The sequence below is a fragment of the Vigna umbellata genome, chromosome 3 (genome assembly GCF_029865625.1).
Source record: "Vigna umbellata cultivar VRB3 chromosome 3, Vumbellata_1.0, whole genome shotgun sequence".
NCBI classification, from domain to species: Eukaryota; Viridiplantae; Streptophyta; class Magnoliopsida; order Fabales; family Fabaceae; genus Vigna; species Vigna umbellata.
The window spans coordinates 49549160-49565612 of record NC_142167.1 but is presented as its reverse complement, the minus strand read 5'-3'; the positions used below and the strand labels follow the sequence as shown (position 1 = coordinate 49565612).

Here is a 16453-nt window from a genome sequence, read left to right as displayed (position 1 = left end):
ACATCACCAATGTCATGATGGAGATAAAATTGAAAGTAAAAGTCGAAAGTGGTATTTCTGGGTATCCCCGAGAAAAAAAAAGGGAAATGCATGATTTGGAATCCCATTAATACTTTTTATACTCCTCAAATAAATTATGATTTTGAGTTTATATATTATTATATAATAATAGTAATATATAATAGTAATATATACAATAATATATACTAATAATAATAATAATAATGTTAATACTAATAATAAAAATAGTGATGTTATTGGACACGAGAATTATGATGCGACTAGAGAAATCTCAACGTCAAAGGAGGTTGTGAGGAGATTGTCATGAAACTACTATGGCAATTGATGAGAGAATAAGTACAAGTGGTGTGAATGATGTGATAGTGTCTTGACATGGAATTGATGAGATCCATGATGTTATGGTGGTGCAAGAAGAAAATATGTTGACAAAAATGTGAAGGGGGATGGAAAAGAAATTTTCGTTGATATGATTAGAAAACTAAAGGCCTTGAAAAGTTCATCTTCTCAACAACATGCCTTTGGTACTTATTATCCTATTACTTACTTTGTAAATAATGAACAATTTTCTACTAGACATTGAAATTTTGTTGCAGTTGAGACAAGGAAAGAACATTAGAATTTTAAGGAAGCCATAAAGGATTTTGGTTTGCTTGTTGTAATGGTCTATGAGATACGAGCCTTGTAAGAGAATGAAACATAGATTCTACAAAAATTGTTGCATAGAAAGAAAGCTCTAAAAAATAAATAGGTATACAAAATAAAGTATCGCTTAGTGAGAGCATATAGCGTTTAAAAGTGATACTTGTTATATTTAGACCTTATTAGAGAGAGAGAGGAATAAGCTATGATGTAACATTTGTCCTAGTGGTAAAAATGGTGATCGTGAGTACCTTCTTGGCAGTGGTGTCAATTAAAAAATGGCATGTTCACCAAATGGATGTACATAACATGTTTTCCATGGTAATTTAGTTGAGGAGGTGTACGTGAAAGTTCCTCCGATTTTTAAAAACATTAAGTTGAATTTAGTTTTCAAGTTGAAAAAAATCATTGTATGGCTTTATCCAATCCTGTTCAGATTACTCATTGTTTTACATTGCACAAAGGATAAATAAATTTCAATATGTTAGCCTATGATGAAACATTTGTCCTAGTGGCAAAAATGGTGATCGTGAGTACCTTCTTAGTAGTGGTGTTAATTAAAAAATGACATGTTCACCAAATGGATGTATATAACATGTTTTTCATGATAATTTGGTTAAGGAGGTGTACATGAAAATTCCTGAGTTTTAAAATTAAAAACATTAAGCTAAATTTAGTTTTCAAGTTGAAAAAAATCATTGTATGGCTTTATCCAATCCTGTTCAGATTACTCATTATTTTACATTGTACAAAGGATAAATAAATTTCAATATGTTAGCCTACGTTGACTTAATTATTGTAGGCAACAATATTTCAGTTATGATAACTTTTAAAGATGACTTAAGTTCCTACTTCCATATGAACTTGAGAGTCTTAAAATATTTTTTAAAGTTGGAGATAGTCCATAATCCTGAAAGAATTTATCTTAGTCGACATAAATAATGTTGAAAACTATTGAAGACACATGTTTACTAGGGGTCAAGTTTATAGATTTTCTAATGAAACAACATCATATGCTAGCATGAGCTTCTAATACACCTCTTGAAGATCTAAAGCCTTGTTAAAAACTAATTGGATAATTAATCTATTTTTCTCTAACTAAACTAATCTTATCTTATTTATTTTGTACATATTTTATCTCAATTTATGTAGAAACATTGTAAAGACCATGGGAGACAGTCTTAAGGATTATCAAATATTTAGAGAAATATCTAAGACAAGATATTCTATTATAATTTGATACTGAATTGGAACTACAAAATGATATGTAGTGTCCACTTACAATACATTCTTGGAGTTTAGCTTTTAAAAGAAACACATTGCTATAACAGTTTGACAAAAATATAAATTTAATTATCATGTATAAAATTTTTCATATAATTTACTTACTTTTAAGGTGACTTTTCTACTAGTTATTATAAAATTTGACATACAATTGTGCTTTATTGAATTAAAATGAACAAAAAAGTTAGTTTATTTCTACTAAATATATAATAATAATAATAATATCAATAATGAAAAATGAAAAAGAACAGCAAAATAAAATGAAATGAAAGACTTCCTGAGGCTCATCTCATCTGATTAATTTGGTTTCCTCTACTCACTCACTAGACCATGTTCTTAATTTGATGACTCAAAGGGGATTTTCTCATAAAATTTACAAAAACTGGTGATAAATAAGGAACCATTTATAGTTATCATTGACTTACTAACTCTATTTCCTCTGTTATGTCTCTATTATTCCTTCCTCTTTGAGGTTCTTCAAAATGAATCATCATCATGAACTCCCAAACTCTCATACTTTTTCAATTTCCCAATCTCTTGAAAACTTTGAATCGCATCCTTTTGTTGTGAAATTACCAGTTAGTGAGAGGTTCCTCCAATTTCAAAAATATCAAAAGGTTGACATTCATTTGCATGTTTTTTTTTCCTTCAATCTTGGTTACTGTAGCATAGGAATATCATAAACCAAGAACAATGTAGTAGACAAGAGTAATAGGAAGTGCTATCAACATCCCAAATATAACCCTGCAATTGAATTTATCAGATGAAGAAAATAATGTTAATTTGTATGTTCATGGCAACAAAATTGTGATGAAGAAAATAGAGGTTTGATTGCTTACGCTGTGCTAAGAATGGCTGGATGAACATTGTACTCCTTAGCAAACACAAATGGAACAATTCCTTGAGGAAGTGCAGCCTAAAAAATTAGAAACGGTAAGAAAAGAATTTAAGATATTTTAGAACTGTACTTTTGGTCATTAGTTTTCGGCAATAGGAATAATAAATGTGGTGGACTCGACGAATGCAAAAAAAATTATACTACTGTATCGATATCTGGATCTCTATATATTTGGCTGTCATTTTCATCCTTGAGTATGATGGTTTTAGAAATGGTATTGAATTTAACATTATGAGCATGTGTCATGGTTCTAAACGGTTGGTCAGTGATGCAATAAAGTTCCTATACATAAAAAGTTTTCAATTTGGTCAGTGTATAAATAAAGCTTATTAAATGCATGAATATCTTATTGATTTAATCTCTGTTATTTAAATATTTAATGTATTCGTAACTCGAGATTTTATTTATATGAATCTAAATTAAACAATAAGGTGGACCTCTGCTCCATATTTTCAGAGTTTGATACAGAGAAATGTTATCGAGGCTCTTTGTAACACTCTTTCCAACACTGTTACTGCAACTGTGACATAAATGTAACCATGATCTTCTTAAAGTATTAAACTGGCACATTATTTCACTTTGTTTCACCAGTTATGTAAGGACATAAATGCATGAGAAAAAGTTGAAGTTAGCAATAACCTGAACAATTGCTACGTGTAGGAGAGTGCCACGGAGGCCAACTGCTATGGAAGCTGCAGCCATCACGGCTGGACCGGTCAGGAATCTAATAGCCATAGCAAATGTAGCCACAGAGTTTCCACATGCAATTATCTTTGGTTGAAGTGCCATAAACAGACCTATAAAACATCAATCACATCCAATCTTCAACCACAAAGACATTAAAAAGCAACGTTCATATTCGTTCATATTCTATTCCACTTACAGCTTCTTGCTTTCATGTATATGATTGTTTTCCACCTTTTAAAATGAGATCTCATTAAGGTAAAATAAGATTTTGTAACTAACCCTATATGAAAATGGTAATTAGTCTAATTCAAACCACCATTTTGCTTGATTATCCAAAATGGTAGGCTTCGCCAGAAGTGTGTTGTCCTAGAAAAGTGATCTGGTTTATGACCCGACCCCACGTGTCGGGACATTATGCTCAACAGGTGAACAATATAATCTTGATCATTACTTGTTGCTAACAAACATCACCAACATGGACGGCTATGAATTGTTTACTACTTTTTTTATGCCTTTCATTGATTCATGCAAACCAACTGTTCGATGTTTTAACATACTCAATAATAAGAGTTATCTAAAGTGGGATAACTCAATCACATGTAGAGTCTCAATTTACACTAAAAGGTTTTGGAACGAAACACTGAAAATTCACGCGTATACTAAAAAGTGGAGGCAATAGTAATAAAATAATGGTGTGGATGTAAAAGTGGAAGCAATTTGTGTTGTGGATAGAAGAATGAAATTATTGGGGGGAATATGGATTTGGAGAATGGATTTGCGACCACTCACCTAAGCTGAACATTGCCATTCCAAGACCGGCATCAGACAGTATAGAAATTGATTTCTCTATTATTTTGGGCATGTGCACGTGCCACCTGTACGTCATCATTAACCATGAACAACACCATGTGTCACTAACCATTAATAATTAGTACAACATTACTTCAATCAGATAACCAAAAAGTGAGAGGAAGAGAAACTAGTCATGCTTCATTTTGTTGCCCTAATTAAATATTAGACTATACTTTTATTACTCCAAATTACTTTTCAATCTTAAAATTAAGCATACAAAATAGAGTTTTCAAAGTGTGGAAAGTTAAAATATAGTTAAAATTTAATTTAATTTTTTTTTCTTACGTAAGATGCTTTTTAGTCAAAAGTTTTCCAATAATGTTGACTTTGATTCACCTACCTGAAGGCAACGAGGGACCATACCACACCAATGAGGCTGGAGTACGTGTTGGGGTTGCGGATAAGCTTCCTCCACACCATTATCAAAATGAGACGAGTCATCACACTCGCCGGAGGCATGTGTTTTCCGCCACCGGAGAGCTCGCCGGCTCTGCCAACTTTTGGGTGGAGCTCTTCCGTAGAGCTTGACCCCAACTTGTTCAGCCCATTCAGCCCCTCCTTTTCTCTCTCTTTATCTTTCTCTTCTTCCACTTGTTCTCCCCCGTTCACCGGAAACTTGAACTCTTCTCCGCCAAGTTCGGCCTCCAAACCACCTTCAATTTAACACCAAAACAATCTCATTAAGTATCATTCCAAATTACTATCATTATACCAACCAAAATTTAAAACTTCCCTATTGACACATATCAAATCACAATTACAGTCACAAGGTTTCTTATAACAAATGTCATGGTTACAGTTAAAACAAAAGTTAATTATTCCCAAATAAACCTAGCCCTTTAAACTGTCTAAAAATTGAAATTGTATTATATAACAAATTAAGGAAAAAATTTACAATATATATATATATATATATATATATATATATATATATATATATATATATATATTTGTGTTATTTTTAAACTAAAATTGAACATAGGAAGAGATATTAGACTTCACTTCTAATTAAACAAACTCAAACAAAAATCTAAAACTAAATTCGACCAATTAGGATCCTGCCACTGCAATTACTGCAGCAAAGAACAATTTAACCCTGAAAAGGAAAAAGAAAAGGAAAGAAGCTCAATCAGTACCTGTGATGTTTGCTTCCCCATTTTGTACGTGGGCATTATCAGCCACCAACATCCTGATCTCCTTGGCACCCTGGTCGGGTTGTTCGGAGCTTCCAAGGTCGGTGTTCCCGAACACGTTCAGCCCCGCATTTTCCGACACCGGCGAGGCGCTGGAGCTCCATACGAACATGTGAAGCTCTTTCGCATCGTGGGCACCCTTAGTGGGATTCTGCTGGTTCTGGTTCTTGGTAACTGTTGTGGGTTTAGTAGGAGCAGAAGAGAACTCCGGGTTGGGAGGCGGGTACGCAGCTGGCACGGTCTGAGTCGGGTAAAACCCAAAGCGGGGAGAAGCGACTGTGACGGGCTGAGGCGTGGAGGTTTCTTCGAAATTGGAAGGTCGTGGAGTGGGTCCACGGGAAGAGAACAAATCATTGGCGGTGAAATTGGAGTGGCGTGGTTGGTACCCCATCATGGAGAAGAAATCCGCGTGGTTGAAGTTGGAACCACGTGGCGTGGGGTTACGCGAGGAGCTGAGGCTGTAAATCTCAGCGCCGGTGAGGTTGGAGGGCCTCGGCGTCATCATGAAGGACCGTCGGGAAGCGTTGGATTTCCTCACGGTGACGTGGAGCTTGCCGTCGTCTCCGACCTCCGCGTCTGTTTCGAGAAAGTCCCGTCCGTCAAGCGAAACGACGTCTGAGTCGACCTTGAAGGAGACGATGGAAGCAGCAGTTTCAGGGAATTGCTCCATGATGAGGATTTTGGCAGCACGGTATTCGAAGAGGAAGAGGAGGAGGGTGTACCAAATGATACACTGGAGCACGACTACCTGAACCATGAGGGAGCCGGAGTAGTCACCGTACATGGCGATGAGGAGGGGGATGCCCATGACGAGCGTGTTGGGGAGCGTTGAGAGGGAGAAGATGGTGATCATCCACTCCAGCGAGCCAGTTTTGGTGAGGTTGGTCCAGAGAGTCAGGGCAAAGAGCATCATTATTTTCTGGAGGGTGTCGGCAGCAATGAAGCGGAAGTTCATGGCGTAGGGGTTGTTCGTGGAGATGAAGTGAAAGGAGAGGAGGGGCACGGCAAAGATAGCCACAAAGCGGTTTATGCCGGAGCACTGGTCCGGCGAGAATATCTTCCACCACCGCACAGAACCGTAGGCCAGGATCATGGCCACATACAGAGGCACCACTGCCGTGAGCACCGTGTACAGGTCTTTCCATGTTATCATCTTCTTTTCCTGATAATGAAGACTTGATTTTGAGTTTAAAAGTGGATGGTAAATGTTTTAACTGGATCTAATACGATCCCAGCTATGCAATTTGGTGGGTTGCGTGCTACTGCTCTGGTTACTGGTTTACTGAGTTTGTGTATGAGTGTGTGCAGAATGAAGTGTGAGAGAAAAGAAGAGAAAAAGCCTGAATTGATTGACAGAGTAGAAAGGGGATGGTTGCAGGGAGTATATATAGGGCATGGGGGAAGTATTATGTGTATGGATGAGTATTTATTTTCTTCTGTAGTATTATTTTTTGGGATGGGTAGAGAGGGACCACTTTGGTGTTATTGAACATGGGTATGTGTACTTTAATTTTTGCATTAGAAATTTCTGAAATTAGGATAAACTTTTACCTCGGTTTGAGGGATAAAATTGAAAAATGGGAACTCTATACACCATGTTTTTGTGAAAAGGTATAGAGAGTTCTTTTAGAGGTCTACTTTAGAGTTGAAATGTATTATCAAAACCAACAATTTGTTAACAAATTAGTAATGCACAGACATCTTTTAATTATATTTAATATTTAATAATAAAAATAAATTTTATAAGAGTGGTTAATTTTATATATTATGTTTTGAATAATAATAATTATTATTATAATAATAATAAAAAATTGAAATATAGTAAAAAAAGTTACAATTATATATATTAATTTGAATTATTATTAAATAATTTTTTATAATGACTTAATATAATGTAATGTATTAAACTTAAAATTGATGAATAAATAAATAATTTTTGTGTGAAAAAATATATTATATATTATTTATAATAAGTTATTTAATATTTATTTATAATAAATAATTCAACTTTTATCAAAACCAACAATTTGTTAACAAACTAGTAATGGACCGATATCTTCTAATTATATTAATATTTAATAACAAAAATAAATTTTATAATAATAATAATAATAATAATAATAATAAAATTGAAATATAGTAAAAAATTTACAATTATATATATTAATTTAAATTATTATTAAATAATTTTTTATAATGGCTTAATATAATGTAATGTATTAAACTTAAAATTGATGAATAAATAAATAATTTTTTTGTGAAAAAAATATATTATATATTATTTATAATAATTTATTTAATATTTATTTATAATAAATAATTCAACTTTTCAAATAAATTCAAAAGATAGAAATAATATAAAGTGAATTAAAATTATTGTACTGAGTGATAATTTAAAATATTTTATTTCAACTTATCAATATACAATTATACTTAACATAAATATAGATAATTTTTAAATATTTATAAAATTTATATTTCGTTCAAGAAGTTATCACTGAATTAAATTTCAAGCAAGGTAAATAATAAAATAAATAAATATATTATAAAAAATAATTATTTTTGTAGATATATGTAATCATATAATATACATTTTCATTTTCGACTAAAAGAATTGAATTTATCGATAGTTAATATTTGTCATAAAAAAACTGGTAATGTTTTTTTATCAGATTATTTATAGGTTAAAATTTGTTGATAAGATTTATTGACAATAAATTTATTATTAATTACGTTACTTAGATATGATACATTAATGTGTAAGAATTAAAAACAATTCTATTTTTTGTAATTCAAATTTTGTCTACACTAAGATCTCTTAATTCCTAAACTGAACCACCTTATTAAAAAATTCTTCATCTTCAAATTTAAAGGCATCAACATTGATATGTAATAATAAGCCTAGATAAGAAAGAAATTAAGACTAAACAAGCAAAATTGGAAAGGAATTGAATGAACAAGTAGAAGACAGAAAAAAAAGAAAAAAAAACTTGTGGAGTTGAAAGATGTCACGTCTCTTGTAATGATCCAAGATAAATGGAGAAGATCGCTACTTGCTTTTGTCACAAAATAAGATCCAAAATTGAACTAAGAAATAAATGTTATATGAAGGAAGAAATGCAATCAAATACAAATCACTCTTATGTCATATATCAAAGGTATGTGTTACAAAGGAGGCTAAGAGTTGCTTATATAACTTTAAGAGAGGAAAATACGTGAGTGAGCTACAAAATGTGGGACTTAGATGCTAGGACTGCATAAACACATGGCTAAGGCAGCTTAAGTCCCACGTCTCTCAATTTTTCGTCATCCTAAAGGTATATAAGGTACCTAGCTTGTTAAAAGATCAAAATTGAAGCTAATAAAGAGTTGCCTTATGCTACAAGTAACTGAATGAAGACTTATCTATTTTTCTTTTTCTTTTAAGTCCAAGCTATTTGATGTATCACATTGCTTGTACTTTAAAGAGGAGAAGGATATATAAGCTTTTTACAAAAGATAAAGTACAAAAAAAGAACCAACCTATACTACTAAAGACAAAATACAAGCCAAAGAAACATATTTTACTCTTTTTGAACAAAGGAATAAAGGAGCCAAAAGATGATATGATTTCCTTTAGTCACGCTTCTTGTAATTCTTTTATTCTCTTCATCCTTTGCCCTATCTCTGATCACTTGAAGCATCCTCTTCTATTATGGCTCTAATTCTTTGACCAATTGGCCAGCTTCAGTATTAGCAAATTGATTTAATTGATGGTTGACTTCAATACTGGAAAACTAATTGAATTAATGGTCGGCTTCAATATTGGAAAGTTGTTCTTTTAGTTTAAATTGTTGACTTGTTTAGTCAACTACAGTACTAGCTAGTTATGTATTTTAAGCATGAGTCAAGGATTCAAAGCCTCCTTAGTTCAATTCCTTTTGTTTGCGCAAACTCCATAGGTGAGCTCAAGGACATTCATGATCTTTTCTTGAAAAATAAATGTGAAGAATAAGGTTAAGAAATGCAAGTTTAGTTTCTACTCTTCTTGCAATAGGTGGAATGATAGATTTAAATATTTTTTAGGTTTTAGGTGCATGACACAATCTCCTTAAAGTATGAGGCCCCAACAATAAAAGCCTCAAATGATGATTCTGCCATCTCCTTTATTTGTGTGATCAACCATTTCACTTGTAGAAGAAGAACTTTCTTTTAATCTTTCTTAGCCTTGTTCGTGCTTTTCTTTTCTAGCTTGTTCAAGTACACTAAATCATCTATAGAATACAACGTATTAGAGAGAGCAAATTTCAAAGTTCCTTACAAGTTCTATGCTCCACACCAAGATTTGCATTTGATATGCATTTGCTTTTGTGGATTGTAGCAATTCGTTAAGGTTCTATCCAATTTTCATTAAATATTTTCCTTTAAGTTCAATGTCCAAAATTGGACTAGAATCATATAATATAATTTCAAAATAAAAATTTTGAAATGTACTTAAAATCATAATTTAGAAGTTATGCAATATGTATGGTTTTTAAAAAACCTCACCTTTTAAAACACTCCAAAAAAATTGTTCTTACATTCATATTAAAGATCATTGAATCATGAATTTGATGGAAAAAGAATAAACCAAATTGGATAACTGAGGCTAAATTTATGCATCAATCAATTAGCAAAGGTCAAAGCTATCATCTACAACTCATTTTGTATTTTTTAGATTAAATTGCATCTTCCATAAAACTGCAAAAGATATGTTCATACTATTAAAGCAGTGCAACGAAATGGTTAGCGTGAACAACAAACCAAAATGGGATGAATTGGTTTCTTATCACAAGTCGTGCTTTTAATAATTTTATCGTATTATTTAAATTCTTTAGAGGTTTTTGTGCAAACACGGTGAACAAATATTTAGATACTGATGAGAAGAGTGTACGAGAAACTAAGCCAAACAGTGAGCATGAGAAGGCATGACGTTAAGAATGAGGTCTCTGAAGAGTTTTTAGTCGAGGGTTTTATCGTGAAAAAAATTTGAACAAGGTTTGATTTCAATGTTTGGCTTGAATGCTTGAGATGAAATGATGTTTTTGTTACATAAATATTTTATAAGGTTATTTTATTTTTACTTTGGTTAGCACAATCGTGGGTATGGTTGTTTTTGGATGAAAATCTTAATATTTATGAAAACTACCATAAATTTTGATTGAAATTGTTAATTGTCCTGAGCGTACTTCATTTTGAAATGTAATTGGAGAATATATTTTAAGTTAAAGTGTTGCATTGGTTGACTCTAGTTCATCATGCTATACTGCCTTGATATATGCTCTGTTTGAGAATAACTTGTGGTTTGAATCTTAGTGGAATAGGTAATACTTTGTGTGTAGTTATGTGAATTATAATGTAGTTGGAACAGAGGTAAGTAAAGACTTGTATTTGTGCTTGAATTAGTGGTTGTTTGATCTAAAGATATTATTCGTATAATCTAAAAAAAATTACCTAGCAAAATTTTATATACGGATGTTTAAAATTAATTATTAAAAATAAAAATAAAACTTGAAATTTTTTTCTCCCATCACTAAAAAAAAATAGAAAATGGGACCCTCTCACGTTCATTTCTAAAGAAGCTTGAACATTTCGGATTTAGGACTCTATGTGCACGCCATTATTTGCTTGCTCACAAGCCAACGCGAACCATCCTAAGCCACCACAAACCATCATTCGTCGACCATGGCTTTACCAACTTCTTATAGAAACCCTCTTCTTCTTCCTCAGTTGTTTAGACCTCTCAAATTCGTGCTTCTTCACGAGTCTTTCTGAGCACAACTTTTCCTCTCTCTGGTACATCTTGCTTTCTCTTATACAAGTTTTGATTTTGATGATTCTGTTGCTTGGATAAGCCTTTTAATCCATCTGGGTCTTCTGTTTTTCGTTCTCGTGGCTTGCTTTATTCTCGAAAATCTGGTGTTTCTTGATCCTTTTACACAGGCTTCTGAAAAAGAAATGCTATTTATTTTTTGTTGGGATTTTGTGTACTTTTTTTATTCTTTAAATCCGTGTCCTGTCATTGTTAGGGGTTGTTGATTCCGTTTTTCAGTATGGTTCTTTACACTTAATTGCTTTGGTCCGATTTTTTGGCTCCATCATTAACCTGTAGTTTTAGTCAAGTTATGAATAAGGTTTCTTGACAAAATTAGTGCTTTTGTGATAAGTGATTTAAGAATTTTATATTTGGGTTTCTTTTGCTTGTTGAGGAACATATACAGTGATTGAATAGCACTTGATTGTCTTTGCAGGAAAAAATTAGGTTATCTTTTTAGGTCGAATCAGATTTTGAGAAATTTACTTCTTAATCTGGCTCTGAATCAATTTTGCAAGAAGAGAGATAATGCCCGGTGCAAAGAAATCTCATTTGAAGGATGCTAAACGTAGTTCTATTGAATCTTGGACTAATCCATTTGATTCTGATGATGAGGAGAAGCATACCAAAAAGTATTGTTACGCTGGAAGTTAACAGCAACCCCTTGATGCCACTAAGAAATCATCATTTACATCGTATGCTTTTCAATCGGCCAACCGGAACAAGTACAATAATAATTTTGGCGATTCAGGCAGATTAGAGAATCAATCGGTTAAAGAACTGGAGAGTTCTGCTGTTTACAAGGCTGAAGAGACCACAAATTCAGTCAACAACTGTATGAAGTTTGCAGAGAATATAAGAGAGGTTGCCACCAAAACACTAGTCACCCTTCATCAACAGGGTGAACAAATTACCAAGAGTCACCATGTTGCTGTTAACATTGACCACGATTTAAGTCGGGTATCAATCTTCTTCATGCTGTTTTACCTTGCTGAAAATATTGTGATGTTATGAAACCCCTTTTGAATTCAAATAGCATTCTGCTCTAAATCTAACTAATTATTTTTTTCAGGGGGAAAAGCTATTGGGAAGCCTTGGTGGCCTCCAAAAGTTAGAAACCAAAGAAGACACGAGCAATAACAGGCCCAGTTATTGTTGGAGGTTAATGTCTTCTCCGCATAGTCATAATTGATGATTAAAAAACCTGTTTTTCTCCATTATTGATGATTAACAAATGTGGTGTAATTATGGTTGTGATACAATGATATAATATTAATTCACTTTAATTCTCTATATAAATAATCTAGGATATATTTTGGTTAATTTGTAGATATTAGTTAGAATCTATAAACTTGCTTGGGTTATGTTATATTTGGATGTAGTGTTTATATTTGATCTTAAACATATACGTACGTAGCTTAAATATGATTTTCATAAAGAAAAATCTACTTTGACTTCGATATCAGATTTAATTTTGGTTTTTAGAAAATTGTGACACTTATACTGAATGAAAATCACTTGATTTATCCATGATAATGGGAGGATAATAGATTTAACTTCCTGAAGTAGATAAGTGTGAATTAGTTGGATGATCCCTTTTCATTAATTTCCTGTAAAGAAAGCAAACTAGTGTACTATTTTATTTAGAAGTATGCTTATGATCTCTTTAGATTATTTTAATGTAGAAAAAGAAAAACCAGTGAAACTGCTCTTGTTTGAATAATTTTTTGGTTGCATTATTTTTGCTTTCGTTACAGCAAAATAATGAATTTTCTAGTATTAATTAATTTTAGTCACTACTTATTTATAAGTTTCAACGTCTGACTTGGGGTTGGCATGGTAAGTTTCTTATGTTATCTGCTAATAACTGCAGGCACTGATAAAGTCAACTAGCAGACTTAGAGACACATTACTTACAAAAGATGAACCAAAGTTGGCAATCCCACTGTTACTACTTCTTGCTCAACATCGATCTTTGTAAGTTTGTAAACTTAAAAAATTGTTATAATTGTCCATCAAGATTCCTTTCTCAAAATTTAATGTTCTTGCAAAGCTGTCGTAAATGTAGATGCATCCTACATGAAATCCACACCGTCTACCTATCTCTCTGTTTGGAGAGTTCAATATTTACCATAGAGATAATGATTCTTGAATATATTATGTAACATCTTTTATGCTTTTAGACCTTATATGACTCATACAGTTAACAAAATAGTGATTTGAATATAGAAATTTAATAATCTTGAACTTCTATGTTTTCATGAAATGTTTATTATAGAAAGACTAGGAACATGATACCAATATTTTGCCAACTTAAGTTAAGAAATAGCGAGTTCTGAAGCTATTGAAGTCTCATTTAAATTGGGCATATACTGCTTCCTTATGCCAGCAAAGTCAAAACTCAACTTTTGGGCATATACTGCTTCCTTATGTTACACAGGTTAATGTCCCTCTTCTTTCTTATCTTACTTTGCCTTTCGAATGCCAGTTCACTGCTGATTTAATAGCCATGAATGGATTTTATCATCATCAGTACCTACCAAGAGATTGCAGGAACGTAAGTATAATATACCTAGTAATTTCTTTTGTCTTGGAAACCTCTGAGAGGCATGTGGGCTATTTACTATTTTGCTTAAGCATCTCTCTAGACATCTTTATATATCTTTATATAGACATCGTTCATCTGTTACATTATTTTATTGTTCATCTAGTTAGAAATTTCCTTTATGCCTTTCTTACATTATTTTTTCCCCCTTCTATAGAATACTAGAATATGTATTTGACATCTCATATTTTATAAGAAGCTATTTGATGCTAGCCATTCACATTTATGTACTAATGTTATTATTATGGGTTATTGCTTTAAATCTTGAAACTGGTTTTCCCAGAGGAACATTGTCAAGTGGTATAGGACCTATTTTTTGGGATAAAGCGTATGGACTGGAAGTAGAGTGTATCATGACATAACCAATAGCTCTTTAACAGGCTTAAGTGGAACAATAGAAGTACAGAAACCAGATTTTTTTTGAATATTTAATGCTTAATTCTTCCCCTTCTTAACATCCTAATTTTAGGACCTTTTCTCTAATCCCTCCACACTAATCAATATCACGCTGTAGTGGACTGGAGTTGCCCTGGTTTGCTATGAGATTCAAATAGTGAAGATTTTCCAATAATTGACATTCGGTTATAATAATGGCGAAAATAGCATAGCTGGCTACTATGAAGTTAACTCTGTTTTGACTTTTCTTCCTTTAGAGTTTTAAGGAAATCTTTTTTCCTTTCTTTCATCCTTTATTCTCCCATTCAACTTTCTAGTTCACATTATCATAATTTGATCTTCTTTCCAATTTTGACTTCATTACCATGCCTTTATTGAAATGTCTAATTTTGATATATTTGATCTTTGAAATCGTAATTTGACTGTCAATTATGCTATATTCATATAATAGCTTAGAATAGTTTGAAACACCATCGTTAGTTTCTTTCAAATATTATGAAATCAATTGCATAGGTTGGTTGTGTTCATAATACTATTTTTTACTATAGCATACACTTAATAATGAAGGCATATTAGTATACCCCTTCCTTTCCAGATATTTTAATTTTTTTTCTTATTGGAATTTCGGGAGACATCTTGCACTCTTACAGGGTATCATGATCGGACAATTTTCTCAGTTCATTGGTCAAGGTAAAATGACACTTGCGTCTCACTTGGCATTTACATAAACTTGCTGCCTTTGTTAATGTAATTTCTATCTATAATATATGTGTGGCTTTGAGAATGCCATTATTTTTATCAATGTCTATTCTTGATGTTGATGATGTCAAATTAAGTAACATTATTATGGGATAAAGGAACTATATGTTATGGCCAACCTGCTTTAATGAGTTAATCTTAAATTTAATATTGATCTCAGAATCCAATTTATGATATTTACTTTAATAAAGAATGCATAGTGGAATTTCTTAGTGGTTTGTATTTGGTGACTTTGCTACTATTTTCATTTCACATCTAATCTAGTCTTAGCAAGTTTGTTTTCTCAATTACGTTGTTATCATGTTCCTTCTGGTCACCATTAAGTTTTCTTCAGCTTAATTGGGGTCCTACGTTGCACGGTCCCATGTTGCACGTCAAATGTTTTGGTTTGTGCGATCGAGGTTAACCGTCTTCCGAGCTTTGTTTTTTCAATTCCTTGCACCGATCATTATTCGACTGTATTGAGAGGTTACTTGTAGAGGATAGCAAAGATTCGACAATCTAGCAATCAATGTGTATTAAATTAATTGACATATTGTAATAGATCAAATTTGTATTTATAGATTTCAAGACGAGTTTTAGATTAATGCTCACCTAATTATAGCCTAACTGGTAATCATCATGTTTTAGTTTAAGTTAATCATTCTTAATTTTAATTCTTGCTTACAGACTGCTTTGTTAGGTGTTCTTGACTAATGGAACCATTCAATATTGAACTATCGGAATAGTTATATGATACACAAACTAATTTATAATATATAAATGTACTTAAACTTTATTTTATAAATTAATTAAATTAAATTAGATTTAAAATTTACATTATGATACGTGTTCGAGCAATGTTTTGTTGTTTAGAAAATATGTGAAGAAGTTAACGATGTTTTGGTCGGAGGCTGTTGTCTTTGTTAATAAGATATAATTTTGGTATGAAAAGGGGACAAAATATGAACCAATTCAAAACCATCGAAGACCCGTGAAAGTATAGCACATGGCTAAGGCGTGTGCTTTACCTAATCATAAAATTCGACGAACGATTTATGCTCTATTCATTTCTATAGATAACACTCACCAAACTATGTCCCTGTGGTGGGGACGAATATAATTATCTTTGAAATACACTAAGTAACCCACTTTAAACAAAATTAGAATATAATAGGTAAAAATGTCATTTTATTTAAGTACTTAATTTGCACAGTGGATTAAAGTTGACAACTAATGAGTAATATATATTTCTTGGATATGACTTTTACTTACCAAACATTGTTTTAATAATGTCGGACCACCGT

General features: G+C 32.2%; 1 protein-coding gene and 1 pseudogene across 2 annotated transcripts; one reads left to right on the top strand and one right to left on the bottom strand.

Annotated features, from left to right (window-relative positions):
• Positions 1-2110: 2110 nt before the first annotated feature.
• On the bottom strand, positions 2111-7099 carry LOC124825282 (auxin efflux carrier component 4-like). Its single transcript, XM_047297868.2, has 6 exons — positions 5518-7099; positions 4722-5034; positions 4319-4404; positions 3482-3639; positions 2784-2860; positions 2111-2688 (listed from the first exon to the last, which is right to left on the bottom strand). Exons 1-6 carry the CDS (start codon positions 6725-6727, stop codon positions 2622-2624), a joined length of 1911 nt encoding a protein of 636 aa, XP_047153824.1. The 5' UTR covers positions 6728-7099; the 3' UTR covers positions 2111-2621.
• A 4058-nt stretch (positions 7100-11157) lies between these two features.
• LOC124825281 (SNAP25 homologous protein SNAP33-like) lies at positions 11158-15694 on the top strand (annotated as a pseudogene). Its single transcript, XR_015785273.1, has 5 exons — positions 11158-11388; positions 11844-12367; positions 12480-12568; positions 13281-13384; positions 13896-15694. The product of XR_015785273.1 is annotated as an SNAP25 homologous protein SNAP33-like (transcript).
• The last annotated feature ends 759 nt before the right edge of the window (positions 15695-16453 follow it).

Coding starts and splice junctions, on each gene's coding strand:
- LOC124825282 (XM_047297868.2), bottom strand. CDS start 6,727: ATGATAACATGGAAAGACCTGTACACGGTGCTCACGGCAGTGGTGCCT. Junction 3,640..4,318: donor AATGGCAATGTTCAGCTTAG/GTGAGTGGTCGC, acceptor GATGTTTTATAG/GTCTGTTTATGGCACTTCAA. Junction 2,689..2,783: donor CCAGCCATTCTTAGCACAGC/GTAAGCAATCAA, acceptor ATTCAATTGCAG/GGTTATATTTGGGATGTTGA.